Here is a 27360-nt window from a genome sequence, read left to right as displayed (position 1 = left end):
ACATTTGGACTTCTCAAACATATATACTCAATTTCTAAGTTCTACAGCATATATATAATATTTACTTCTTTTTAATCATGAATCTTTCAGAATTTCATAGTATCATTCAACCTAACGTCAAACACCGTATCAGTGTGCCTGTTCAAATTGGTGGTTTACGATTTTAAATTCACTATGTTTACCCCAGATTTGGTAACCAATTGAATTTGTATGTGGATATAGAATATGTGCTTGGGCCTAAATATGGATTACAAAGAGTGGATAAGAACGCTTTTTAATACACAAATAAGGAGCATAAATACCGGCTGCTTACACATATGACGAGTTGATTGAAGAGGTTCAACAAGAACTGGATATATATATATATATATATATATATATATATATATATATATATATATATATATATATATATATATATATATATATATATATATATTGTGTTACAAATGCTCTTGAAAGTAAAAGAAGAATCAACCGACCTAAGGGAGGTGGGAGTACTCTATTTATAGTAATGAGCCCATGGGCTCTCTCCAACGTGAATCAATAAAATAGTAATAAAAGGGACAGCCCCTGCACGGGTTTGGTGTGATGTGACTGACGGCGCCGTCTGACACACGCATAGTTGGTAGCTGTCCATTATGTGATACCACTGACGCGTCCCAGCAACGGTCACAACGAACAACGGACTCACGGAGACCGGACCAACGGTGATAAAACCCCGGAAAGAGATCCCGAACCCTCGGTGGCTTAGAGACCGGGTCAGATGGCGCTTCCACTCGGCTTCGATCAAAGTGCTTATCCGGGAAGGTGATGTCCTCGTACGAACTCTCGCCCATTTTCCCTCTCCGATCCATAGTTGCCCCGGATTTACCCGTATCCGGTTTTTTACCGCATACAGATAGCCCCCACGCTTCCCGGACCAACTATCCATCGGAGTGACGGGAAGTGAATGAATCATACATCCGACCGTCCGGACGACCTATCCTTATCTCCTTATTTTGGCGGGAATGGGTGCGTCATGTCTTCCTCTTTGCCGGCCACGTGTCCTATTCCGGATGGTCCGTTCCTGTCAACCGCCTCTTGCACGTCGTTTCGCGTCGCTTCGCATTAATGACGTGACACGTGGCGATCCTCGATTGGCCGTCCTCGATAACCGTTCCCTTCCTTATGCCTATATAAAGCCCCTCATTCCCTCATTTTTTCACTTTTTTCGATCTGTCCTCTCTTTTCCTCTTCCCTCTGTGTTCCAGATCCGTCCTTTCTATTACAAATTTGTTGCTAAATATTCTCTTGTTTATACGAAAAAGAAGGGGGGATTAATTTTGTCATCATTTTTGCCAACTGCTCTTTGCTTCTTCAAATCGTTATTTCCTTCGTTTCCTTTGCGTTGTTTCCCAAAATCCTTTTCCTTCCATTCCTTCAACATGTCTGAAACCACTTCTACCGAATTTCCTTCAGTTTCATCCCCGAGGGCCGAGGCTGTGTCCCCGACTAAACAAAAGAGTAACCCCGAAACTACGGCCTCGGATGTTATACCGGCCAAATTTAACTTCAATAAAGACCTAGAGGCGGAAAAGCCCTCTGCCGTCTCAGACCGGGGATACGACGTGAGGCGATATCCTTCCTCCATAACAGAGGATAAACTCAACACAGTCCGGGCAGACTGTGGGTGGGACACACGCCCGGTAGGGGTTTTTGCACCCGGGCCAGACGAATCCGTTACCGATCACCGGGAAGGGTTCTTGTACGTATGCACTTATCCCTTTACCCTTAAGCTCGATCCCCCGGTTGATCCGGTCATACTGGATATGTGCCGGACCTATGGCGTGACTTTGGCTCAGATCGGCCCGATTGTTTGGAGGGTCGTTGCTTGCCTCCGGTTGCTAGCCAACAGAGCTGAGAAAGAATTCTCACTGGGCCACCTAATACGCCTGTATTCCCCAAGAATATTCCGGGGCGGTGTCATAAAACTAACCAAGCGCAGCCGGAACCCGTTCTTCTCGAAGATGGATGAAGATTGGGACAGGGGGTGGTTAGAACGCTACGTCCGGGTAAAAACTGAGGACATAATCCCGACTGCCCATCTACCTTTTCCGGAGAAATGGAACGACAAACGTAAGTTCGAACCTTTGAGCAATCGCCCTTACCTGTTCAGTCGCTTATGGTATTGTTTTCTCACCGCCCTTTCCTTATTTTTGTAGCAAATGGGTTTGTTCCCCCGGTTATCCGAGATCTGAGCGAGTGGGTCACGACGCTCCTCAACCAGCTTCCCTATGAAGACCGGACTTGGGCCCACTTGTCACGCGGTCGATGGATCGCTCAAAATCATGGTAACATTCGACTTTCCTTTGATCTTGCTGCATCTTTAGCCATTCGAGGTCGTCAGTTTTCTTAACCTGCCAACGTCTTTTATCGTTCAGGTTTGCCGAAGGGCTCGGTGGCATCTAGATCGGAGTCGGGGGCCGCTTCCCCTGCACCGGCGTCCGCGTTCGATACGGCGGGTTCCTCCCGTGTTCTTGCCGAAGCCACCAAAAGAAAACGGCCCTCAGAAAAGGGGCAGCCGTCTAAACGAAATAATGCAAGAAGCGTTGCCCGGCCCCAGAGAGAGGAAACGGAGCCCGACATCATAGTTCGGAGGGTCGACCCGGCTCCGTCAACAGCCCCAATACCCGAGGATACTGCCTCCGAACCGCCCTTGCCTTCTATCAACGAAGGTATCTTGATTCCCGTTCTTCCTTCAGGTGCGGAAGAAATCCTTTCCCCGGCTCCTCTTCGGTCGGTTGACTTTGTCGATATTTTAGGTGAAACTTCCTCGGAAGATACTCCCCTGCAGAGGAGTAAAGGACCCGGGGAAACGGTAGGGCTGGGCGTTCAGTATTCGGTTCGGTATTTTTAAAGTTCGGGTTCGGTAATTCGGTATTCGGTAATTGAAAGTATATACCAAATACCGAACTTTCAAACTTCGGTTCGGTATTTCGGGAATCGGTAAATCAAATTTCGGTTCGGTACGGTATTCGGTAATACCATTTTTTTGCTAGCAGCTACATTCATTCATCATGTGCAAGAGTTCACATCACAATTTTAGAACAATTTTAATCAAGTTTAAAAGAACAATTTTAGAAAATCATGCCACAGTCATCGTCAAACATAAGATACTTATAGCATTCTAAAATCTAAGCTTTCTCCTCACAGCTCCAGCAGGAAGCAAGATTTTATTGTATAGCACAACTGCACAAGAATATACAATCCTATATCTATCAGTAATGAAGTGTCGATCAAATATGTTCAGACACGAGCTTAGAAATATGATAAAAGAAGCCGCAAGTACTGTAAGCTTTGTATTACATTCCACCTAATCTTCTCAAAGGTGTTTGAACCATAGTCAATGCTATAAAACTACAGTGTGTTGATAATATCTTCGACAGTAATTTTTATCAAAGATAGCCTCAAGTCCAAATTAGATACTGTACTAAAGTCATACCAGTCCTACTGATGGAACGGCAGAAGATAACTCAAACTTGTAAGCTGGACCTGCCAGATCAGCTACCATTGACAGTTCTCCTTGTTGTGACTAGTATGACCAAAAGAAGTGTGAGTTACGAGTGGTATAGTGCACATAAAGCATGTAAACAGAAACAAGCATATTACATACTAGATAGGAATGCGGAGACTGAAACATCACATAAAGGAGTCAAAAGTGTCACATGCATTTGTAGAAAACTAAGAGTTTGGTTATGATACTGCAACATCGGTGGACAATAACTTGCTAATACTTCAGCACAAGTTAGGTTCACAACAGAATGACACATAAAAGATAGGAAAGAAAGCATGTGTATCTTAATAAGTGCCAAGTTGTCTACTCCTTCCACCTATTTTGTATGATGATGTTAGACTGGATTAGGAGTTCAAGTTATGAATTTACCTACAAATTCCAATCACACAAAAGAAAAACAGAAGGATTGGCACGTCTGAAAGTGGAGTAACAATCAAGAAATTATCAATAACATAAAAAAAATACACACACACATTCAGATCAGTAATCAAATGAAAATTCAGATCAGTGATCATAAGCAGCACTATCTTGGGGCTGATCAGTGATCATAAGCAGTAGCATTTCTGCATTTGGCAAATGAAAATTCAGAGCCTTATACCTGAGGCATCTTGCGATTACAAATCAAGAATGAGCGAATCTTTTGAGCTATCAGCCATATCTAAAAAGAATTTAAAATGTGTCAACAATTAAACTAAGTAAAAAAATATAAAAATAAAATACCAAAACTGAGAAACATACCAAGTTCAAGTTTCATAAGATCATTAAAATCTTCTTCAACATTTATGGGATAAGGCTCATTTCGACGCCAATCTTGAAGACAAATAACAGCTTGCACCAATTTCGGAGTCAAAGAACTCCTAAATGAATTAAGAATACAGCCCCCGGTGCTAAAGGCACATTCCGATGCCACACTAGAAATTGGAATTGCCAACACATCACGAGCCATCTCGGAAAGAATTTTATATCTAGGAGAATGAGCTTTCCACCATGACAAGATATCAAAATTGTCCTCATCATCATTCGGCTCTAGTTCTTCACTAAGATACTTTTCCAACTCTGACTTACCAGCCAAACCTGTACCATCGTGTTTGTTCCTCTTCATTTGGATCATATTTCTCACTTTTGTTGATTTTGTGCTAGTGTTAGAGCTAGATGAATCCGATGTCTGACCCGATAAATCAGAGAGAGAAGATGAGCGTCGAGATGCATTAGAGAATTTTGCTACATACTCTTCAAACATAGATTTCATGTAAGTCACCACTTCATCTTTTATTTCACTCCCTTTTTCATCTCCAAACATATCCTCAAGTGCGTCACCAACATACTCAAGTTTGTTACGAGGATCTAAGATAGAGGCAATAAAAAGCACTTTATTCATTTTTTCAGGAGCACCCCAATACTTGACAAACTTTTCTTTCATTTTTTCTCCCATTTTTGCCAAAGAAGGATCATCGTCTTCCATACACTCTCTTAAATGATTGTGAAGCTCAACTATATCTTCAAAGTGACCATTAGAAGTGACGTAGAGTGAACCTGAAACCTTCTCAGTTAGATCATAAAACCTTTTAAGAAATATTACCATATTTCTCACCTTTTGCCAATCATCACTTTCAAGTGCACCTACAACACTTCCATCTTCACAAACATGAGTAGCAAGATAAGTTGACAATCCACCATCTTCAAGATCAAACCTATCAAATGCACTCTCAAAATGTTGTGCGCCATCCAACATCAAGTATGTCGAATTCCACCGGGTTGAAACATCTAAACATAATGACTTCTTACTGTCTATATTTTTTAGTTCACAGCATTCCGCAAATTTTCTAATCCTTGCGGCAGATTGTCTAACGTATTTCACCATTTGCCTAACACGTTTGATAGATGGACCAACTTCTTTCATGCCATCTTGCACAATAAGATTTAAAATGTGAGCCATACATCTCACGTGAAGATGGTTACCACATTTCATGTTAGATCCCCAATTAACCATTTGTTTGTGTAACTCTTTCACCATGACATCATTAGAAGAAGCATTATCTACAGTTATAGTGATTATTTTCTCCAATTTCCAATCAAGCAAACACTTACTAATATAACGGGCCATTTCGTCACCCTTATGACTAGTAACAACCTGAAAGTTTAAAATTCGTTTATGCAAGAGCCAATCACTATCAATAAAGTGTACTGTCAAACACATATAATTTATTCTCTGTATAGAAGTCCATGTGTCTGTGGTTAGACAAACTCTCGGTGATATTTCTTTTAAATACTTCATAAAATTTTGTCTCTCTTCACCAAAAACTACATAACAATCCCTAGTCACTGTTCTACGGGAGGGAACTTGGAATAAAGGTTGGGTTTTTTCATAAACTTCTTAAAACCTTCCTTTTCAACAAAACGAAAAGGAAGCTCATCAAGGATTAACATCTCGACTAAAGCTCTCCGAGATACCTCTTGATCAAAAGTCCAAATTGCCCCATCACCCATTTCACCTTCTAATGGAAAGGTTAAATTTGATTGTTTGTACTTAGAATTGGAAGTGTTAACCTTATTTGGATTTTTAGGACAAGTTTTCAAATGCTTATTCAGTCCACTTGTTCCATTTTTAGTTGCATCAGCTAAGAGAACTTTATGACAATACTTACACTTTGCTTTATTAATTCCATCTTCTATGAGCTTATCATAATGCGGCCAAGCAGCAGATCTTGGTTCTATAGCTTTCCTCTTCACAGTCAATGGATGTTGTTCAACTTCCGGTGTTGAATCAAGAGACTCAGTAAGAGGTGCACTTCCACTGACATTGGCTGTTCGACTTGTTTCATCTTCCATCTAAATATATAAGAGATTACAAATGTTATAAGACATAAATTGCAAGGGATTAAGTATCATTGATTCATTTCTACTTAACATAACATGGTCACTTTATTTTACTTGTTTTCTACTTGCTGCAAAAAATAACTTGTTTTCTTTAATTTAAGTTTTCTCACCGAAAGCAAATCCCAACTGATCATACCTAAAAAGAAAAAAGACAAAAAAAGGAGAAAATCTTCAACCCATTTAATTTCCCAGAAACGAAAGAGACAATTTTAACAAATATCTTTCTTTCTTTCTCTCCCAAAAACAACAACAACGAAGCATTGAAAGTGTAAAACAAAATCAAAAAATACAATACGGAAGCTATTAAAGAAGCTTAAATAAGTTCTATTTTCTAAATTGTTATACTATGTTTCTCCTATGTCCTTTCTTCAACTTTAACAAAAAGAACCAAAACAACTTAAATTTTCCCTTTTCTGTGTGACTAAACCCATATTCCCCGATGCCCTTCCCACATCAGCATGAAAAGTATATGAAATACAAAAAGAAAACGAATTGAACCACAAGATAAACAAAAACAAATCAAGAAAGGACCCAAGTAAGTAAATAGAGAACAACAGATAACAAAAATTCAGCAGTCACCTCACGGAAGAAGAAAAAAAAGAAGAAGAAGAAGAAGAAGAAGGTACCTGATTCAGCAGTCACCTCACGGAGCAGAAACAGAAATTAAGATGGAGAAATCAATGATTTATTGCCTCGGTTAGGATTTGGATGAATAGGAACCTGAAAGGAGATGAAGGTGGTGAAGTCAGAAGTGTTAGGGTCTTACTGTCTTAGCTTAGGGATTAGTATTACACTTAGTATTTTGATTTTTACGGATTTTGGGTTTGGCTATTGGATTTTCAAATTTGGGCTGGACTTGAAATATTTTTACAATGGGCTTTAGCCCTTTACTCCTTTAGGCCCTACAGTCGTACAATATTGGTATTTAATTTCGGTATTCGGTATTTACCGAATTACCGAACGGTATAATTGTAAATACCGAATACCGATCCCGAAATATAAATTTTTATAGTTCAGTACCGAATACCGAACCGAATTCCCGAATTCCCGAATACCGAAATACCGAAATAGCCGGTTCGGTTCGGTAATTCGGTTTTCGGTATTTTATGCCCAGCCCTAGGAAACGGCTGTCACTGCAACCGATCAAAGGACCGTTCCAGTTCCGGAGACCGAAGCCCCCATTCAGGCTCGCCCATCGCCCGGCCACGAACCTGTTTCTACTCCGGAGCCCCCGGTCCTTGCCCGGAACATCGAGTCTACGCCAAGCTCGTCTAGCCCCGCCCCGAGGGTTGAAGACTTTGAAGATATGTTTTCAACTACTCCTCCTGCTACCGGTGAAGCTGCGAGTTTTGGCCATCTTCCAATTCCTCGGGTCACGAGGTCGGCCCACCGACAGTCAGAATCTGGCTCTAGAGACAACCTGGTGACTATCTTCCCAGCCCCGAGCGTAGAACCAAGAAGGACCAGATCGGCCGTAATCACCGTCCCCGAGGATTGTGGCTTTCTATCACGTCCGGTAGGAGTAGCAAGTTATTTGCATCCTCTCGTCTCCGACTCGGACAAGCGTAAAATGACCGGGGTCACCTGGCAGTGCCTTATGAACGAAGCCATGCACGCGGGCAACCGGGTAAGACTCTCGGCCATCTTTGTATATCAATAGACCTTATGCTCATTTCGTTTGATTCTTTACGTTTACTTTCTTTGCAGAGTGTAGTACTGGCAAACGAAGCCTTCATTCATGCCCAACACGAGATGGATGATCTTCGAGGCCAGCTAGATGCCCAAGGCCGAGAAACGGAGAAATACAAGCATCTCCTCCGAGAGAAGGATGAAGAGTTGGGTCGGGCCGCCGTTCTTGCCAACCTTCGTCCCGAGCTTGATGCGGCCAAGGACGAAAATCGTCGTTTGAAAAATGAGTTGGCCGTCATGACTGATTATAACCGAAGCCTCGAGGCTGAGAAGATTTGTCTTAGCCGAGACAAAGCTCAATTTTCGTCGAGGCTGGATGAGCTGGAGACCACCGTGTCCCAACTCTAGGGGGAACTTGATTTGGTGAAAGCCGATGCAGCGAGCTTAGCCGGGAGGAACCGGCTACTGGAATCTGATACCGCTCTGTATAAAGAACGCATGAAAGTTTTTGAAGAGAAAGCCGAGGAGCGGTCTCGGATAAGTGAGGGCTTAAAAGCCGAGCTGGAGGAGGCGGTGAGTGCCAACGATGTTCGTAAGGCCGAGCTAGAAGCTGCTGTCCATATGAGGACTATTGCAGTGGCGGGTCGGGCCGAGCTGGAGACTAAGTTGGCTAAAGTTGAGGCCGATTTGGAAGAAGCCTGGAAAGGCGTGGAAACGGCCGAGGCCCATACTGCCATTGTCGCCGAGTATGAGAAGTGGAAGTCTCGGCGACTCACCCTCGAAGAAGCCGATCGCGGATTCTCTGATCTTCCGGCCCTGATAAACCAGGCCAAAGAGATGGAGGAGGAGGCAAACCATGCCCTCGGGTCCGACTCGGATGATTCCGAACGAACCGAGTCCGATCATTCTGCCTCTAGCCATGCCGAGTAGCATAGGATTTTTTGATGTAAACGTACTCTTTTGATGTAAATGTACTCTTTATAAAAGTATCCTTTGCGTACATGAAAGTTGCACTCCTCTTGTGTCTTCGTTTGAGTGCTTGTTTTTATTTTACCTTGAATTATTGGTCTGTTTTTCGGAAGAGATGATCCGTAGTCATTGATTAATTCTGCCCGTGGGACTTACCAAATTTTTTGTGGGCTTCGGACCTTTCTGTGCCCATGATAGGGGCTTCTCTAGGACCGGCGTTTTTCATGGCCGGTTTGCGATGACCTCATTGGCCTTGTCTAATATCGGCCATAGTGTCCGGTACAGGGCGTATCAATTGAGCAATGCCGAAATACGGTCATTGTAATGGTTTCTGTATTGCAAGTATTTGTACATATGAGAATTTTCATTTCTTGTTCTTTGTCGTAGCAAACACTAAATGGGACACGATTCATTATGATCGTTTGGTCCTTACATCGGAGGAGGTGGCTGGTGGCCGGCATTTGTTTTTGCCGTGGCAAATGTTGGATGGGACACGATTCATTATGATCGTTTGGTCCTTACATCGGAGGAGATGGCTGGTGGCCGGCCTTTGTTTTTGCCGTGGCAAATGATAAGCTTCTTTCTTTATTTCTCTTTATCGTTTCATGCTCCGATGTGGGTACTGTGCCCCCCTAACACTTGTCCGAGCTTCGGGGTCGGGTGAGTGTTACCAAGCCCCTACTCGGAAGATGTAACCTCAGGTGCCCGAGTTCTGGCCCTTTATCTTCGTTGTGTAGCACGTTGTACTTGTTGCCTCATTAAAAACCTCGTCGGAAAACCCATTTTGGGACAAAACCGCACTAAGGAAAAGAGTGCAACACGTGCTTTCAGTCCTAAATTCTATTTTTGTGCCGTCCTCGACTTCCTGTAAAAAAGGCAGTACGGTTAACAAAAGGTATATGAGAGGATCATACCTTAGCAGTAGTATCTTTTTAGATGGGCTACGTTCCAGTTGTTGCGCAGGCATTGCCCATCCATGGACTCCAGTTGGTATGACCCTTTGCCCGTTACACCGGTCACCTTGTATGGTCCTTCCCAGTTTGGTCCTAGCTTTCCCTCGTTTGGGTTCTTTGTATGCAAAGTGACCTTTCGAAGTACTAAGTCCCCAACTTGAAAATGCCGAAAGTTGCTCTCCGATTGTAGTATCTTTCCGTTCTCTGCTTTTGGGCCGCAATTCGGACCAATGTTCTTTCACGCATCTCATCGGCGAGGTCGAGTCTTACGGCCATGGCCTCTCCGTTTAATTCCTCGGTTGTATACCTGAACCGGAGAGTCGGTTCGCCAACCTCGACGGGGATAAGGGCTTCGGCCCCGTACACCAATGAGAAAGGGGTCTCGCCCGTGCTAGACTTGGCCGTGGTTCGGTACGCCCACAGCACCTCGGGTAATACTTCTCTCCAATGGTGCTTTGATGCTTCTAGCCTTTTCCTTAGGTTTTGGATTATTGTTTTGTTTGTGGATTCCGCTTGTCCGTTTGCACATGGGTGATATGGGGTCGACACAATCTTCTTGATCTTCAACCCTTCAAGAAAACTGTCGACCTTGCTACCCACGAACTGAGGACCATTATCACAAGTTATTTCGGCCGGAATGCCAAAACGGCAGACGATGTGATCCCAAATGAAGTCGATAACCTCCTTTTCTCTGATTTTTTCAAAGGCCTGTGCTTCGACCCACTTAGAAAAATAGTCAGTCATAAATAAAATAAAGCGTGCCTTACCTGGTGCCCGGGGTAACGGGCCCACGATATCCATTCCCCACTTCATGAACGGCCATGGTGAGACCACCGAATGCAGCAACTCCCCGGGCTAGTGAACCATCGGGGCATGCCTCTGACACCCGTCACACTTTCGGACAAAGTTTCTCGTGTCTTTATCCATCCGATTCCAGTAATATCCGGCTCTGATAAGCTTTCGGACCAGAGCTTCCGCACCAGAGTGATTGCCACAGGTTCCTTCATGTACTTCTCTCATCACATACTCCGTTTCCCCAGGGTCCAAACATTTAGCCAAGGGTCCGTGGAAAGAGCGTCGGTATAATTGGCCGTTCACTAAGCAAAAACGGGCTGCCTTTGTTCGTAACGAACGTGACTCCTTTGGGTCGCTTGGGAGCTTATCATCACGCAAGTAATCAATGTATTTGTTGCGCCAATCCCAAGTCAAACCTGTTGAATATATTTCGGCGTGTCCGCTTTCTATGGCCGTGTTTGATAGTAGCACCGTTGACCCGGGGTTGATTTCAGCCCCTTCGACCGCAGATCCTAAATTTGCTAATGCATCGGCCTCGTAGTTCTGTTCTCTTGGTATATGCTGCATGGTCCATTTTTTAAATCGGTGAAGCACCACTTGGGTTTTCTCGAGGTACCTCTGCATCCGTTCGTCCTTGACTTCAAATGTGCCATTCACCTAGTTTGCTACCAAAAGCGAGTCGCACTTTGCCTCGATAGTTTCTGCCCCCATGCTCCGGGCCAATTCCAAACCTGCAATCATAGCCTCATACTCGGCTTCATTGTTAGTTAATTTAGCAGTTTTGATGGACTGTCGGATGACATCACCGGCCGGGGCCCTAAGGACAATACCAAGCCCGAAACCTCTAAGGTTCGAGGCCCCGTCCGTATGCAGAGACCAAATGCCCGTGGCCTTTCCTGAGGTTAGTAGGAATTCTTTTTCGACCTCGGGGACCATGGCCGGGGCGAAGTCTGCTACAAAATCGGCCAAGATTTGGGATTTGATGGCCGTTCGGGGTCTGTATTCGAGGTCGTAACCGCTAACCTCTACAGCCCACTTCGTTAGCCTACCCGACAACTCTGGTTTATGCATGATGTTTTTCAAAGGATAAGTAGTTACTACACATATGGGATGGCTTTGAAAATAAGGTTTAAGCTTTCGGGAGGCGCTCACCAGTGCTAATGCCAGCTTTTCCAAATGGGGGTAACGGGTCTCCGCGTCCCCCAATGTTCTACTCACATAATAGATAGGGAATTGCGTACCTGATTCTTCTCGGACCAAAACGCCGCTTACCGCCACTTTGGAGACAGCTAGATATAGAAATGGTGTCTCACCCGCCTTCGGCGTGTGCAGTAGAGGGGGGCTAGACAAGTATTTCTTCAAATCCTGTAGAGCTTCTTGGCACTCGGGTGTCCAGGCAAAATCGTTCTTCTTCCTGAGCAAGGAGAAGAACCGGTGACTCCTGTCCGAGCATCTCGATATGAAGCGACTTAGCGCTGCGATTCTCCCGGTGAGTCTCTGAACCCCCTTTATGTTGTTCACCACCTCGATATCTTCAATGGCTTTGATCTTGTCCGGGTTGATTTCGATCCCTCGGTTTGACACCATGAAACCCAGGAATCTGCCAGATCTTACTCCGAAGGCACACTTCTCCGGGTTGAACTTCATGTTGTATTTGCGAAGCACATCGAAGGTTTCCTGCAAATGCTTTAAATGGTCCTCTGTTTCCAGGGACTTAACAACCATATCGTCAACGTAAACTTCCATTGTTTTCCCTATTTGTTCTTCGAACATTCCATTAACTAGGCGTTGGTAAGTTGCACCGGCATTTTTTAATCCGAAAGGCATGACATTATAACAGTAGGTCCCGTACCGAGTGATGAAAGATGTTTTCTCTTGGTCCTCCTGGTACATCCGGATCTGGTTATACCCGGAGTAAGCGTCGAGAAAACTCAACATCTCGTGCCCGGCCATTGCATCGATCATTCTATCGATGTGGGGCAACGGAAACGAGTCCTTCGGACATGCCTTGTTTAAATCTTTGAAATCAACACACATTCGAAATTTGTTACCTTTTTTGGGTACTACCACAACGTTAGCCAGCCACTCCGGGTATTTCACTTCCCGTATGGAGCCTATTTTCAAAAGTTTTGTTACCTCGTCCTTCACGAATGCGTGTTTAGCCTCCGCCATGGGTCTTCTTTTCTACTTTACCGGAGCAAACCTCCCGTCCAGGCTGAGCTTGTGAGTTGCTATGTCTGGTGATATACCTGTCATATCAATATGCGACCATGCAAAGCAATCGGCATTAGCACGGAGGAATTCAATTAATTGACGCCTGAGCTCCGGGGTGAGCCCCGTGCCCAGGTATACCTTTCTTTCCGGGAGATATTCGAACAGGATGACCTGCTCCAGCTCCTCCACTGTCGACTGGGTTGCATCCGAGTCATCTGGCATGACGAACGATCTGGGTACCTCGTAATCTTCCTCTTCATGTACCGGATTAAACCCGGTGCACTTTGATTGCTATTTGGGAACTTCTCCTCCTATTGCACATTTCTCTTCCGGCCCCTTGGGCCGATGTGCCACTTCCTCTACTGCGAACATTTCCCTTGCAGCGGGCTGCTCGCCTCGGATGGTTTTCACTCCTTCCGGCGTGGGGAACTTCAACAGCTGGTGTAGTGTTGAAGGCACGGCCCTCATGTTATGTATCCAAGGTCTGCCCAATAGGGCATTATATTTCATGTCCCCCTCGATCACGTAGAACACCGTTTGCTGAATGGTGCCACCCACATTTACAGACAGTGAGATTTCCCCCTTTGTGGTTTCGCTTGCCATATTGAACCCACTTAATACCCGGGCCACTGGTACGATCTGATCGAGCATTCCCATCTGTTCAACCACCCTCCATCGGATGATGTTGGCCGAGCTACCCGGGTCAACCAAAACGCGTTTGACCTTAGTTTTAAAGACCAGTATAGAAATTACCAATGCATCATTGTGGGGTTGGATGATGCCCTCCGCGTCTTCATCATTAAAGAAGATAGATCCCTCGGTCGAATGATCTCGAGTGCGCTTTTCACGGAAAATAGAAATCTTTGTCCGTTTCATTACCGGCCCTCGAGGGGCATCAGTGCCCCCCACTATCATGTTGATCGTATGTTGGGGTTCAACAGGCTCGGGCATTTGATAAGATTCTCTTTCCTTATAGTGATTTTTGGCCCGCTCGCTCAGCAGATCTCGGAGGTGACCATTTTTCAATAGCCGGGCTACCTCCTCTCTCAATTGGCGGCAATCTTCAGTTCGATGACCATGGGTCCCGTGATATTCGCACACTACACTTGGATCTCGCTGACCCGGGTCCGTCCTCAATGGTTTAGGCCATCTTACATCGGGTATACGTCCAATAGCCGAGACAAGTCCCGAAGTACTAACGTTGAAGTTGTACTCCGAAATTTTTGGAGAAACTTTATTGCTGGCGGAACTTCCGGTGTCGTTCCTAAACGAGAGTCCCCGACTGTTAGACGGGCGTTCAACCCGCTTGCTGCCCCGTCCCGAGAAATGGCTTGGACTCTCTATTGCCTTTTCTGACTTGAAATTTTGCTTCTCCGTATAGGGATATGGCCGAAACCTCTCTTTCAATGATTCGGACTTGCCTTCATATCCCTTCCTCGGTGCCTCTAAACCTCTATTTACTTTGGTCCTTACCGGAGGGAGCTCGAATTGATCATCCTCCACCCGGATCTTTGACTCATACCTGTTGTGGACGTCGACCCAAGTTACGGCCTCGTATTCTAACAAATTCTCTTTCAGTTTGGCCGAGGCCACCGAACTTAGCATGTTGAGTCCTTTTGTGAAGGCCTGTGCGGCCCATTATTATGGCACCGGAGGGAGCTCCATCCGTTCCCTCTGGAACCGGGTGACGAATTCCCGTAGCGGCTCATCGTCCCTTTGGGTTATCCGGAAGATATCAGCCTTACGGGTTTGCACCTTTATCGCACCAGCATGTGCCTTTACGAACGCATCAGCGAGCATTTCAAAAGAAGTGATCGAATGCTCGGGTAGATGGTCATACCACGTCAATGCCCCCTTCGACAGGGTTTCCCCAAATTTCTTTAACAACACCGACTCGATCTCATCTTCTTCCATATCATTGCCTTTTATGGCACAAGTATATGAGGTCACATGCTCGTGTGGGTCTGTGGTGCCGTCATACTTCTGTATGTCGGGCATTTTAAACCTCTTCGGGATCAGTTTCGGGGCCGCACTTGGCGGGAAAGGCCTTTGGATGTACCTCTTCGAATTCGGCCCTTTCAGTAGAGGTGGAGCCCCCGGTATCTGGTCCACCAGAGAATTGTACGTCTCGACCCTCTTCTCGGTCGAATCCACCCGTTTTGCCAAGGTCTCGAGCATTTTTAGGACCTCAGTTGAGGAGCCGGCTCCGGAGCCGTCGCTCTCAATCATTCGTTCTCCGTTTCTTCCGGTTTCAATCGTACCTTTTGACTTTACCGGCCCTGCTTCACCCTTTCCGCTCTGCAGTTGAGCAATCGCTAGCCCTTGCTCGGCGATTGCCGCCCTTTGTTCCTGCAGCATTTCAAAGATTAAACGCAAGCTAACGCCGTCGTTTGGCGCGTCTAGCTCTCTCCGGACCCTATCCCGGGATAACGTAACGGAATGGTGAGTGTTTAGAGGATCGGTTGCCGTCGGAACGGCATTCTCTTGATCTACGGTGTTTTGCCGGTTAAGTCCTTCCCTTGAATCAACGGGGTTCGGATCAGCGGGGTTCGGCAATGCCCGCAGTCCGCTCCCTTCGTTTTCCGCCACTATCTCGGCATTATTGACATGACCGGATTGCTCGACGTCAGCCATTTGGACCGTTTTCACAGAGACGGAAAGGGAGTTTTTGGTTTCGATGAATACGGTGGAAGTCAAGGCCAAAGACCACTATTATCCTAGCCCCACGGTGGGCGCCAAACTGTTTACCCCAGATTTGGTAACCAATTGAATTTGTATGTGGATATAGGATATGTGCTTGGGCCTAAATATGGATTACAAAGAGTGGATAAGAACGCTTTTTAATACACAAATAAGGAGCATAAATACCGGCTGCTTACACATATGACGAGTTGATTGAAGAGGTTCAACAAGAACTGGATATATATATATATATATATATATATATATATATATATATATATATATTGTGTTACAAATGCTCTTGAAAGTAAAAGAAGAATCAACCGACCTAAGGGAGGTGGGAGTACTCTATTTATAGTAATGAGCTCATGGGCTCTCTCCAACGTGAATCAATAAAATAGTAATAAAAGGGACAGCCCCTGCACGGGTTTGGTGTGATGTGACTGACGGCGCTGTCTGACACATGCATAGTTGGTAGCTGTCCATGATGTGATACCACTGACGCGTCCCAGCAACAGTCACAACGAACAACGGACTCACGGAGACCGGACCAACGGTGATAAAACCCCGGAAAGAGATCCCCAACCCTCGGTGGCTTAGAGACCGGGTCAGATGGCGCTTCCACTCGGCTTCGATCAAAGTGCTTATCCGGGAAGGTGATGTCCTCGTACGAACTCTCGCCCCTTTTCCCTCTCCGATCCATAGTTGCCCTGGATTTACCTGTATCCGGTTTTTTACCGTATACACACTATCCAAAAGTGAACCAAGAGGTATGACAAAATTAATAGTTGAAATTCCTATAAAATGACCACTGGCTTAAGCGAGGATGTATAGAAATGGGGTTTAAACTCTCTAGTCTTCATTTCTTTAGGTTTTATTATCATTATTGCTATTATTGCCATATTAGATTGTACAAGTATTACTAAACAAGTGGAACATTGATCACAGAATAGCCCGCAAGAGGTTACAAGAAAGAGAGTAGGAATTTCATTTTGAAGAACTTCTCAAAAGAGGAAAATGAAAAAACAAGGAAAAAAAAAGAATAGGAAGTGGGAGTTTTAGTTTTGTGGGGAGGTATTAAAAGCACTATACCAATGGGGTAGCAAATTAAATGAGGTTTTGTTTACCCATTTGGGCCAACTAAGGACAGTTCCTATAATCCAAATTATAGATACTTTCTCCACAAGTCGGAAATTAAAATGAGCAAGAAGATAATTCAATGACATTCTAGGTGACGGTTGAGTTTTGAATGCATATTGCAGCACCATATCAAGCATAATCTTATCTTCCAAAAAGCAATTACCTAGTTTTGAAGAGAAATTGACATCAGCTTGGATAGAAAGAGTATACACCTTACTTGTTTTTTAGAATAGAAAGGGGAATAAGGTGATGTAAATCCATTCAAAGAAGAGAGGCTGCAAAAGGACGCATGGATTTGGTAGCTCAATTAGACTATTAGAGAACAGTCAAAAGAGTCTCTTTCGCATGCGTTAAAATCAAAGTGAGAAAAGAGGAATTAGGAAGTTTGTTGCATGTATACGTGGGGAATGTAGGGACTTGTTTGACTTTGTAAATCTTTAAATAAGTACAACCTGAACTACTAAAAGTTAGTAGTAACAAGGGATAATTTGGAAATGCAACCAATCACTTTCTTTAAAGGCTTAAGTCCTTTTTCATCTAATGCACCGTTTCAAGCAAACCCAACATTTCAATCACCAACCACTCTATCTTCTTTTGTGTAATCCTACATCTCCTCAACAAACCCCTTCTCCCTTAACAAACTCCCCGAATTTGTTTTCAGTAATTAGGAATTTATTTCTATTCACTGATAATATACAATTTTTTCTTATCTCGTCAGTTAAGATATCTTACAACAACAGTTTATAGTAATTTTGATTTTGATGGAATAACATAAAAATGCAATTTATGTTTGTATACGGTAAAAACCGGGTGTGGGCCAAGCCGGTGGAACGAGAACCGGAGGAAGGGACGATAATGCGCCCGAGGCTACTCGCCCTTGACCGAAACGGTGCCAGGGCCGAAGCTGAGCAAGGGCACCGACCGATCTGCCCTCTGCATCGTTGAAACGGCCGAGCCCGAGGACTCGGGCTTTCATGGCCGTTGGTCCGCAGGGCCGATAGCCCGAATGACCGTTTGTCCGTATGGCCATTGCAGACGGGTCACGCGCCAGTAACGTCCAGTCATGGTCAACTACCTACCATGCGTGTGTCAGATGGCGCCGGCAGTCTAATCCCACCAAACCCGTGCAGAGCAGTCCTTTTTATTATTATTTTATTGGCTCATATTGTATGAGAACCAGGGGAGTGCCACTATAAATAGGGCGTGTCCCCTTCCTTTAGGGGGTTGGCTTTTTTTACTTTCTAAGAACACTTGTAATAGAAGAATTCATATATACAATCTCTCTCATTATTTGATTCGGCCAAGGTCACTCGTTATTGTTGTTATTGCATTCAATCCATCAAGTATCATACATTATACACGGACATTTGTGTTAATAGTCAACTATCATCTTTAGCCGTTTTATTAAGGTGCTCTCAAATATTTACTTTCTTTATCCAACACACATCAAGAACTAAGCACATATCCTATACTCATTTACAAATTTAATTGATTATCCGAATCCGGGGTAAACAATGTTATAACTAGTTAAAATGTAAATACTCTTTACACTCTTGATATATATATATATATAAGTTACATAGAAAAATACGTTAAAATCCCCCTAAGTTATATCCGCTTTATAGTTAGATAATGGGGTGTGCACAAAATTTCCCTTAACTATAATTTTTCTATTTAAAATTCCCCCTTTCCTAAAGTGCCAAGTGATATGAAAAGTGGTTTTACTCTCCTACTAGTATGTCAGGATTAAAAATTAGACAAAAAATAGTAAACACGTGTCATTTTTCCTTATTCTCTCTTATTAATTAATAATTAATTATTCTTATTATTTTTTATTTTTTTGTTTTCTCTCTTGAAATTCATAACTCTAAAGCAACAGCAACACTAAAGAAAAAATAATTAAACCAAAAAAATAAAAAATCAACTGCAAATCGTGACAGAATCTTATTAATAATGGTAAACTCAATTAAAAATACAATCTTAAAATAACAATAGATAAAACCAAAAAGTTAAACATAAAAATGAAAAAAAAAATGTGGAGAGCAGAACGTAGGATTTTTATTCTGTTTGTTCTTTTCTTTCTTTTTCTCTTATTGAATTTTCATGATTTCTTTGTTATCTTCTTTGAAACCTAATAACTTTTTGTTGATAACAGTAAATTCAGTTGAATATTCATATTCTTAAAATAACGGTGAACCCAATTGCAAATTACGTGAATAGTTAATTAATAATAGCAAAGAAGTTGAAATCTATAACCCTAGTAACACCAAAAAATTAATATAAACGATGCAAAATTTAGAATATTCATATGTGTAACCAAGGAATAATTTCAATAAAGTTCCAATTTTTTAAAGATTCAATTTTTTATGAGCCCTAATTTAATGCTTTATTGTTTTAAAAAAGTAAATTTCTTCAAAATCATCACTTCAACTAATGTGACCCCAAAATTTTGTTAGGAAATGAAGTTGGTTTTCTTTTCATTTTTTTTAAGTTTATTTTAGGATTTTCGTCTTGGGTAACAAATAGGAAAAATTGAAGACAATGAATAACAAAAATACCAAATAATTAAGGTATGTAAGTAGCGATTGGTACAAAATTTTGGGGATTTTAACTCTATAGAAAAATGTCTAGTCTAGTACCGGATAAAGGAGGACATTATAGTATAAAGAAAGTACCTCCTTCAGTTTGTACTCCCTCTGTCTGAAATTATATGTCACATTTTTACTTTTACACGCCCCTTAAAAAATAGTATTAATTAGAAAGAGATTTTTGACTAATTTTATCTTTATTTATGTCTAAGTTATATTATCTCTCCATTAAATATTTACTTTATTTGTGTGTTAGCTTCATTAATGACAAGATTCTACTAAGGATAAAATGAGAAAAAAATAATTAATTGTGCCTTGAACTTTTAAAACGATAAATAATTTGGAACAACAATTTTTAGTAACCAAGAGAAATAATTTGAGATGGAGGGAGTATTAGTCTTGCCAAACTTGACAATATTAGCATCCCTAATGTAATGAATCTCTAAATAATACTCCCTATGTCTCAATTTATGTGACACAATCCAGATTTTGAGAGTCCAACAATTTAATTTTACTCGTGAATTCGGGCATGAAATCTTCAAGTTTTTGAAAACTATGTAAAAACTACTCCTTCCGTCTCATTTATATGAGGGTGTTTGATTGGATATAAAATTTAATAAATAAAGAAAGACTTTTAAAATTTGTGGACTAAAACAAATCATAGAAATTCATGTGGCCAGAAATCATTTCATTAAGGGTAAAAAAAAAAGAATAATTTAAGTTGAAGTATTACTAAATATAGAAAGGTATCATTCTTTTTAGGACTGACTAAAAATGAAAGAGTGTCATATAAAATGGGACGGAGTGATCCCGTATTACTTGTCTACATTACTAAAGTATTTGTCCCAAATTACTTGTCCAATTACAAAATCAAAATAAAATTAATTAAATCTTTTCCATCTTACCCTTAATATTAAATGTTTTTGAAAATAATTAATATTAATTAGAGTGTATTTTTTGAAAAGAGATAAGGGTAAGATAGTAAAAATATATCTTTTATTTTTATTTTTTAAGATGCGTGCAAATGAAAAAGTAGACAAGTAATATGAGAAGGATGGAGTGTAAGTTACAACGATTGGCATTTAAAAATATTTAAAAGATACAAGTATGAAAAACGTATGATCAAAGAAAGACTTGTTTGAATCACGAAATTTAAAAAATACCACATAAATTGAGACGGAGAGAGTAATATATTTTATTTTCCCACCAAAGAAAGCCGCGAAGAAAATGTATAAGGCTGAAGTTGACACGTGTATGGCCCGTGAAGTACAGCCATTAATCCTATTCCGTTGAGGGAGATTTTAAGTACGAAATGTTATACTAGTTTAAAAGTACCCACCATATAATTTAAGAGCCCGTTTGGCTTAGCTTAAAAAAAGTGACTTATAAGCTGGTTTGATAAAAAAATAGCTTCAAAGAAAAAAGAAAAAAAAAGTTGGGTCACCTCAACTTATTTTTTTTGGCTTATTCTAAGCATTTTTTGAGCTTATAAGCTGGTTTGCCAAATAACTATAAAACCAAAAAATAACTTATAAACTGGTTTGACCACTTATAAGTCAATCCAAACGGGCTCTAAGTATAAAATTGTCAAAGCAAATACTATAATTTAGGGGAATTTTAATGTACATATTATATTACTCCCTCCGTCCCATAATAAGTGTCATCTTAGCCAAAAACACGCATATTAAGAAATCAATAATGCAATGTGAAGTTTACCAAATAACCCCTATGTAATAAAAATAAATTATTTCTAGCCTTTTGATTAGAGCATGCACAAGAAGTAAACCTTTTAATATGGGAATTCAATAATACCAAGTTACTATGTGGCTTTTTCAATCATCATTTAGATGTTAATTTATTATCTAAGGGTAGAATTGAGAAAAACTAGACAATTTATATCTTGATTTTCTAAGATGACACTTATTATGAGACAAAAAAAATTTGGCTAAAGCGACACTTATTATGGAATGGAAGGAGTACGTATTATAGTACTGTATTAGCTGGCCTTTTGGACTCGTGCTTGACCTTTGTCTTATCAGTCAGTAATTTTAATTTTTTTTTTTCTTTCAACCATTAATAATATATCTCCACATTAAAGAAAGAATCTCCTCCTCTCTCTTAACCTCTTTGTGAATGGAGCAGCAGTTCGGTGAGCATTAATGGAATAGTTGTGGTCAACTGCAGAGAGAGAGTAGCTGTAGCTTTTCCCTCCTTATCTCTTGTTGTTATTACTCCATCCGCACCCATTTCAAGATTTCCTTCATTAAGACTTGCAAATACCCAAATACAGCACTAAAGCTTAAAGTTCATTTAACGTAGAGTCCAAGAACCATGGCTGCTGCATGCACTGGTTCTAAAACCGCGCGTCTTCTCCTTAAATACCCACAACAAAACATCATTCCTAGCAGAACCAATAAGTGAAAAAAGTCAAACGTTTCCTGCTGCTAATTTATTTAGTCCTGTTGTTTGCTTTCCCTATCTTTCTCTTCATATATTCGACCGTGTCTCAGTTCATATCTCTGCAATCACAGATCATGAGGATGCTTAAAGGATTTTTCTTAGTTTTGTTTGCTGTAACATTACTTCTTTTATGTTCAAGTGGTTATGTGTTTTGCAAGAATGAAACAGTATCATCATCACCAACAACACTGAAGATTCTTTTGGAGATAAAGAAATCATTTGTTGATGACCCAAGTAATGTTTTGAGAGATTGGTCAGAGGATAATCCAAATTTCTGCAAATGGAGAGGTGTTTCATGTACAAGAAACTCACTACAAGTTGTAAGCCTAAACCTTTCTGGCTCTTCACTTAGTGGGTCAATTTCACCTTCTATTGGCTTCTTGCATGACCTGCTCCAACTTGATCTTTCTTCTAATATCCTCTCAGGTCCCATTCCACCAACTCTTTCTAACCTTTCTTCTTTGGAATCTCTCCTACTTTTTTCCAACCAACTCACTGGCCCCATTCCCTCTGAAATTGGTTTGCTGAAAAATCTCCAAGTTCTCAGAATTGGAGATAATGGCCTAACAGGATCAATTCCAAATACTTTTGGTAATCTTGAAAATTTGGTCACTCTTGGCTTGGCCTCATGCAGCATGAGTGGTATGATTCCTCTTGAATTAGGAAAACTCAGCCTGCTTGAGAACTTGAATTTGCAGGAGAATCAACTGGAAGGTCCAATTCCAGCTGAGATTGGCAACTGCTTTAGCCTTGTTGCATTCAGTATTGCACTCAACAATCTCAATGGATCAATCCCTGAAGAATTAGCTAACCTTAGAAACCTCCAAGTTCTCAATTTTGCTAATAATAGCCTTTCCGGACAGATTCCTAGTCAGCTTGTCGAAATGAACCAGCTGCAGTATCTCAACTTGCTTGGTAATCAGCTGGAAGGTCCGATTCCCAAGTCCTTGGCAAAGTTGAGCAACCTTCAGAAATTAGACTTGTCTGGAAATAGGCTTACTGGTGAAATTCCTGGAGAATTTGGCAACATGGGTCAGCTACAATTCTTGGTTCTGACAAGCAATAATCTTTCTGGTAGCATACCAAAAACGATTTGTTCCAATGCAAGCAGCTTGGAACACTTGATGCTTTCTGAAAACCAACTTTCTGGTGAGATCCCTGTGGAATTGAGAGAATGCATTTCACTGAAGCAGCTCGATTTGTCTAACAACACGCTCAATGGTTCGATACCAGTAGAACTGTACGAGTTGGTTGAGTTGACTGATCTCCTCCTTAACAACAACACTTTGGTTGGTTCACTTTCTCCATTGATCGCAAACCTCACCAATCTCCAAACATTGGCATTGTCTCACAATAATTTACGTGGCAATATACCGAAAGAGATTGGGATGCTTGGAAATCTTGAGATCCTCTTTTTATATGAGAATCAGTTATCTGGAGATATCCCTATGGAGATAGGTAACTGCTCTAGCTTGCAGATGATCGATTTTTATGGAAATGCATTCACAGGCCACATTCCCATCACAATTGGAAGGCTGAAGCAGCTGAATTTCATTGATCTTAGACAGAATGATCTCTCTGGTGAGATTCCTGCAAGCTTGGGGAACTGTCACCAACTGAAGATCCTTGATTTGGCAGATAATCGCTTATCTGGTAGCATTCCTGCGACGTTTGGTTATCTTCGAGCTCTGGAGCAGCTTATGCTTTATAACAACTCGTTCAAAGGTAATCTTCCAGATGAACTGATCAATGTTTCAAACCTGACAAGAATAAATCTTTCTCATAACAAACTGAGTGGTAGTTTAGCTGCCCTGTGCAGTTCAACATCTTTTCTTTCTTTTGATGTAACAAATAATGCATTTGATCATGAGGTTCCACCCCATCTGGGATATTCACCATTTCTTGAAAGGTTAAGGCTAGGAAACAACCGTTTCACTGGAAAAATCCCTTGGACATTGGGGTTAATCCGTGAACTATCCCTGCTAGATCTCTCTGGAAATGAATTGACAGGTCCAATACCTCCACAGCTTTCTCTGTGCAGAAAGCTCACCCATCTGGATCTCAATAACAACCTTCTTTATGGATCCATTCCTACTTGGCTTGGAAATTTACCACTCTTGGGCGAGCTCAAGCTTTCCTCAAATAAGTTCTCAGGACCTCTTCCTCGAGAATTGTTTAACTGCTCAAAGCTTTTGGTGCTGTCTCTAGAAGATAACTCACTGAATGGAACTCTACGACTTGAAATTGGTAAACTAAAGTCTCTAAATGTCCTAAATCTTGACAGAAATGAGCTCTCTGGTCCCATTCCATCTACCATCGGCAACCTAAGCAAGCTCTACATGCTCCGGCTCTCGGGAAACACCTTCACAGGTGAAATACCCAGTGAGCTTGGACAACTCCAGAATCTACAAAGCATACTGGATTTAAGTTTCAACAGCATCACTGGTAAAATTCCTCCTTCTGTTGGGACACTCACTAAACTTGAAGCACTTGATCTATCTCATAACCAGCTCACTGGAGAAGTTCCTCCTCAAGTTGGTGAAATGAGCAGCCTGGGAAAGCTTAACCTTTCCTACAACAATCTTCAGGGCAAATTGTACAAACAGTATGCACATTGGCCAGCTGATGCATTCACTGGGAATCCACATCTTTGTGGAAGTCCTCTGCAAAATTGCCAAGACTCGAGGTCCAAAAATCAGGATCCACCAGGACTAAGTAACTCAACAGTGGTAATCATTTCAGTGATATCAACTACAGTGGCAATCATACTTATGTTGCTTGGAGCTACCCTCTTTTTCAAGCAAAGGCGGGAAGCCTTCAGAAGAGGAATTGAAGTAAATAGTGCTTACTCTTCCAGCTCTTCCCAGGGACAAAAGAGACCACTTTTTGCAAGAGCGGGTGCCAAGCGTGATATCAGGTGGGATGACATCATGGAAGCAACAAATAATCTAAGCGATGACTTCATAATCGGATCTGGTGGGTCTGGAACTGTCTATAAAGCTGAGTTGTTTAATGGAGAGATAGTGGCAATCAAGAGAATACCAAGCAAGGATGATCTGTTGCTGGACAAAAGCTTTGCAAGAGAAATCAAGACACTTTGGAGGATAAGGCACAGGCACTTGGTGAGGCTACTGGGGTACTGTAATAATAGAGGAGAAGGTTCAAACGTATTGATTTATGAGTACATGGAGAATGGAAGTGTGTGGGATTGGCTGCACAAGCAGCCGGCTAATAACAACAGGAAGAGTTGCCTCGACTGGCAGGCAAGGCTGAGGATAGCTGTGGGATTGATACAAGGGGTTGAGTACCTTCACCATGATTGTGTGCCTAAGATCATTCACAGGGATATCAAATCCAGCAATATTCTGCTGGACTCTAACATGGAGGCGCATTTGGGGGATTTTGGGCTGGCCAAAGCCATTCACGATAATTATGATTCCTACAACACTGAATCAAATTTGTGGTTTGCTGGTTCCTATGGTTATATTGCTCCAGGTATATAAATTCATATCTTTTTCTGAATTTTCGATTAGCATTTCTTGTATCTGCAAAAATTGTGTGTGTGTGTGTGTTTTTTTTTTTTGTTTTTTTTTTTTTTTAACCAAGTTGACTATTTGTTCGCAGAGTATGCTTATTCTTTGAAGGCAACAGAGAAGAGTGATGTTTATAGCATGGGTATTGTACTCATGGAGCTTGTGAGTGGAAGGATGCCAACTGATGGGAGTTTTGGAGAAGACATGGACATGGTGAGGTGGGTTGAGTCGCGTATTGAAATGTCTGAAACTGCTAGGGAAGAGCTCATTGATCCTGTATTGAAACCATTGTTACCCAATGAAAAAAGTGCTGCACTTCAGGTGCTGGAAATAGCACTGGAATGTACCAAAACTGCACCTGCAGAAAGGCCATCTTCCCGCAAAGTTTGTGATCTATTGCTACATGCATATAATGACAAGGTGGTTCATTCTGATAAGCTGAGTCCAGACAATTACGTTTAGCCAAGGAAATTTCTTAAGGTTTGCAAGATCAGAGAAGATCTATCTTTGTGAAAAATTGAATATGTAAAAGCATTGTTTCGGGCTAGGTTTATTGAGTTCACTGTTATTTGTTGCTAGTCTAATGCCTTAAAACATTTTTGGTACAGTTGATGGGAATAATACTCTGACAAATGTCTTAATGTCAGAAGCAAGAAAACATCCATCGATTAACATAATGTTAATCATAAACAAGAACTTTAACCGGTTCTTATCAATGGTCTGCCGCCAACATACTTATCCCGCAAAAATTTTCTCAACCTCGAACTTGATGTTGTATTCAACCATAGTTACTTGATTGTTTATGGCTCAGCAAAATTAAGCTTACTTTATATTCTTATTCAAGAATTTCACCCTTGGTAAAGGGAGAAGCGCTGCAGATGGGGGTGTGGGTTGGATATTATATTAAGTACTCCCTCCGGATCAAAAAAAGTATCAACTTAACCTTTTTTTCTTGGGTAAAAAAAGTGTCCACTTATTAAATCAAGAAACAATTAACCTTATTTTTCCGGATTTCCCCATATTAAGTGTTATGTGATCAAATTCCAATAACTATTTAATTAGGCGTAATTTAGTCAATTTACATATTTTTTTCTTGGAGTGAGTAATTCCTTAAGGGATGTGCAAATGACTAAGTGTACTCTTTTTCTGATACGGAGGGAGCACAATACAAGGAGTTGTGAGAAAGTATAATCCTCGTGGTAAGATTGATCCTTGACGACCCATAAGAGTATAGGTTCATGCTGCTGTCTGAGCTACTAACCAAAAAAAAAAAAGGACAGCCCGGTGCACCAAGCTCCAGCTATGCGTGGGGTCCGGGGAAGGGACGGACCATAAGGCTCTATTGTACACAGTCTTACCCCGCATTTCTGCAAGTGGCTGTTTCCATGGCTTGAAACCTTGACCTTGTCACATGGCAGCAACTACGAACCAATTCATTAGCACCGTAAAATAACAGATGTGGTTATGTTGACAACAGAAGCATAATCACATGAAAAAACACATACTTCATCTGTACACACTCCACATTTGCAGAAAATCAATCCTGTAGTTGATAGAAACTGGAAAGTCACAATTCTAAAACATACAATAAGCGTCAAAAACTGTAACAACAACAACATACCCAGTGTAATCCCACGGGTGGGGTCTAAGGAAGGTAGGCTTTACTCAGACCTTACCTCTACCTTTATGGGTGTAGAGAGGATGTTTCTATAGACCCTCAGCATATCATTATATTCTTGAACATTTTTTCCATGTAAAATGTTTTTCTGTCTATTTAATGGAAAGATTGATCCGACACAACCAGAACCAACTAGCAATAGTTTGCATCCTAACAACCTCATACCTAGATGAAAGTTCCAACTAGTTATATTGAATTGGCAGCGAAGAATTAGGGGAGCCCATTTCCACCATGCCAATGAATGGACCAAAATATAAGTAGATTTCTGCGTAAAGAAAATGGAGCC

At 41.6% G+C, this 27360-nt stretch overlaps 1 protein-coding gene across 1 annotated transcript; it reads left to right on the top strand.

Moving 5' to 3' along the window:
* The first annotated feature begins 21507 nt into the window (after positions 1 to 21507).
* Positions 21508 to 26139, top strand: LOC132603102 (LRR receptor-like serine/threonine-protein kinase GSO1). Its single transcript, XM_060315996.1, has 2 exons — positions 21508 to 25358; positions 25488 to 26139. Exons 1-2 carry the CDS (start codon positions 21938 to 21940, stop codon positions 25856 to 25858), a joined length of 3792 nt encoding a protein of 1263 aa, XP_060171979.1. The 5' UTR covers positions 21508 to 21937; the 3' UTR covers positions 25859 to 26139.
* The last annotated feature ends 1221 nt before the right edge of the window (positions 26140 to 27360 follow it).

Source organism: Lycium barbarum, chromosome 7 (assembly GCF_019175385.1).
Source record: "Lycium barbarum isolate Lr01 chromosome 7, ASM1917538v2, whole genome shotgun sequence".
Lineage (NCBI taxonomy): Eukaryota > Viridiplantae > Streptophyta > Magnoliopsida > Solanales > Solanaceae > Lycium > Lycium barbarum.
This window is presented reverse-complemented; position numbering and strand designations above follow the sequence as displayed.

Coding starts and splice junctions, on each gene's coding strand:
- LOC132603102 (XM_060315996.1), top strand. CDS start 21,938: ATGAGGATGCTTAAAGGATTTTTCTTAGTTTTGTTTGCTGTAACATTA. Junction 25,359..25,487: donor CTATGGTTATATTGCTCCAG/GTATATAAATTC, acceptor ATTTGTTCGCAG/AGTATGCTTATTCTTTGAAG.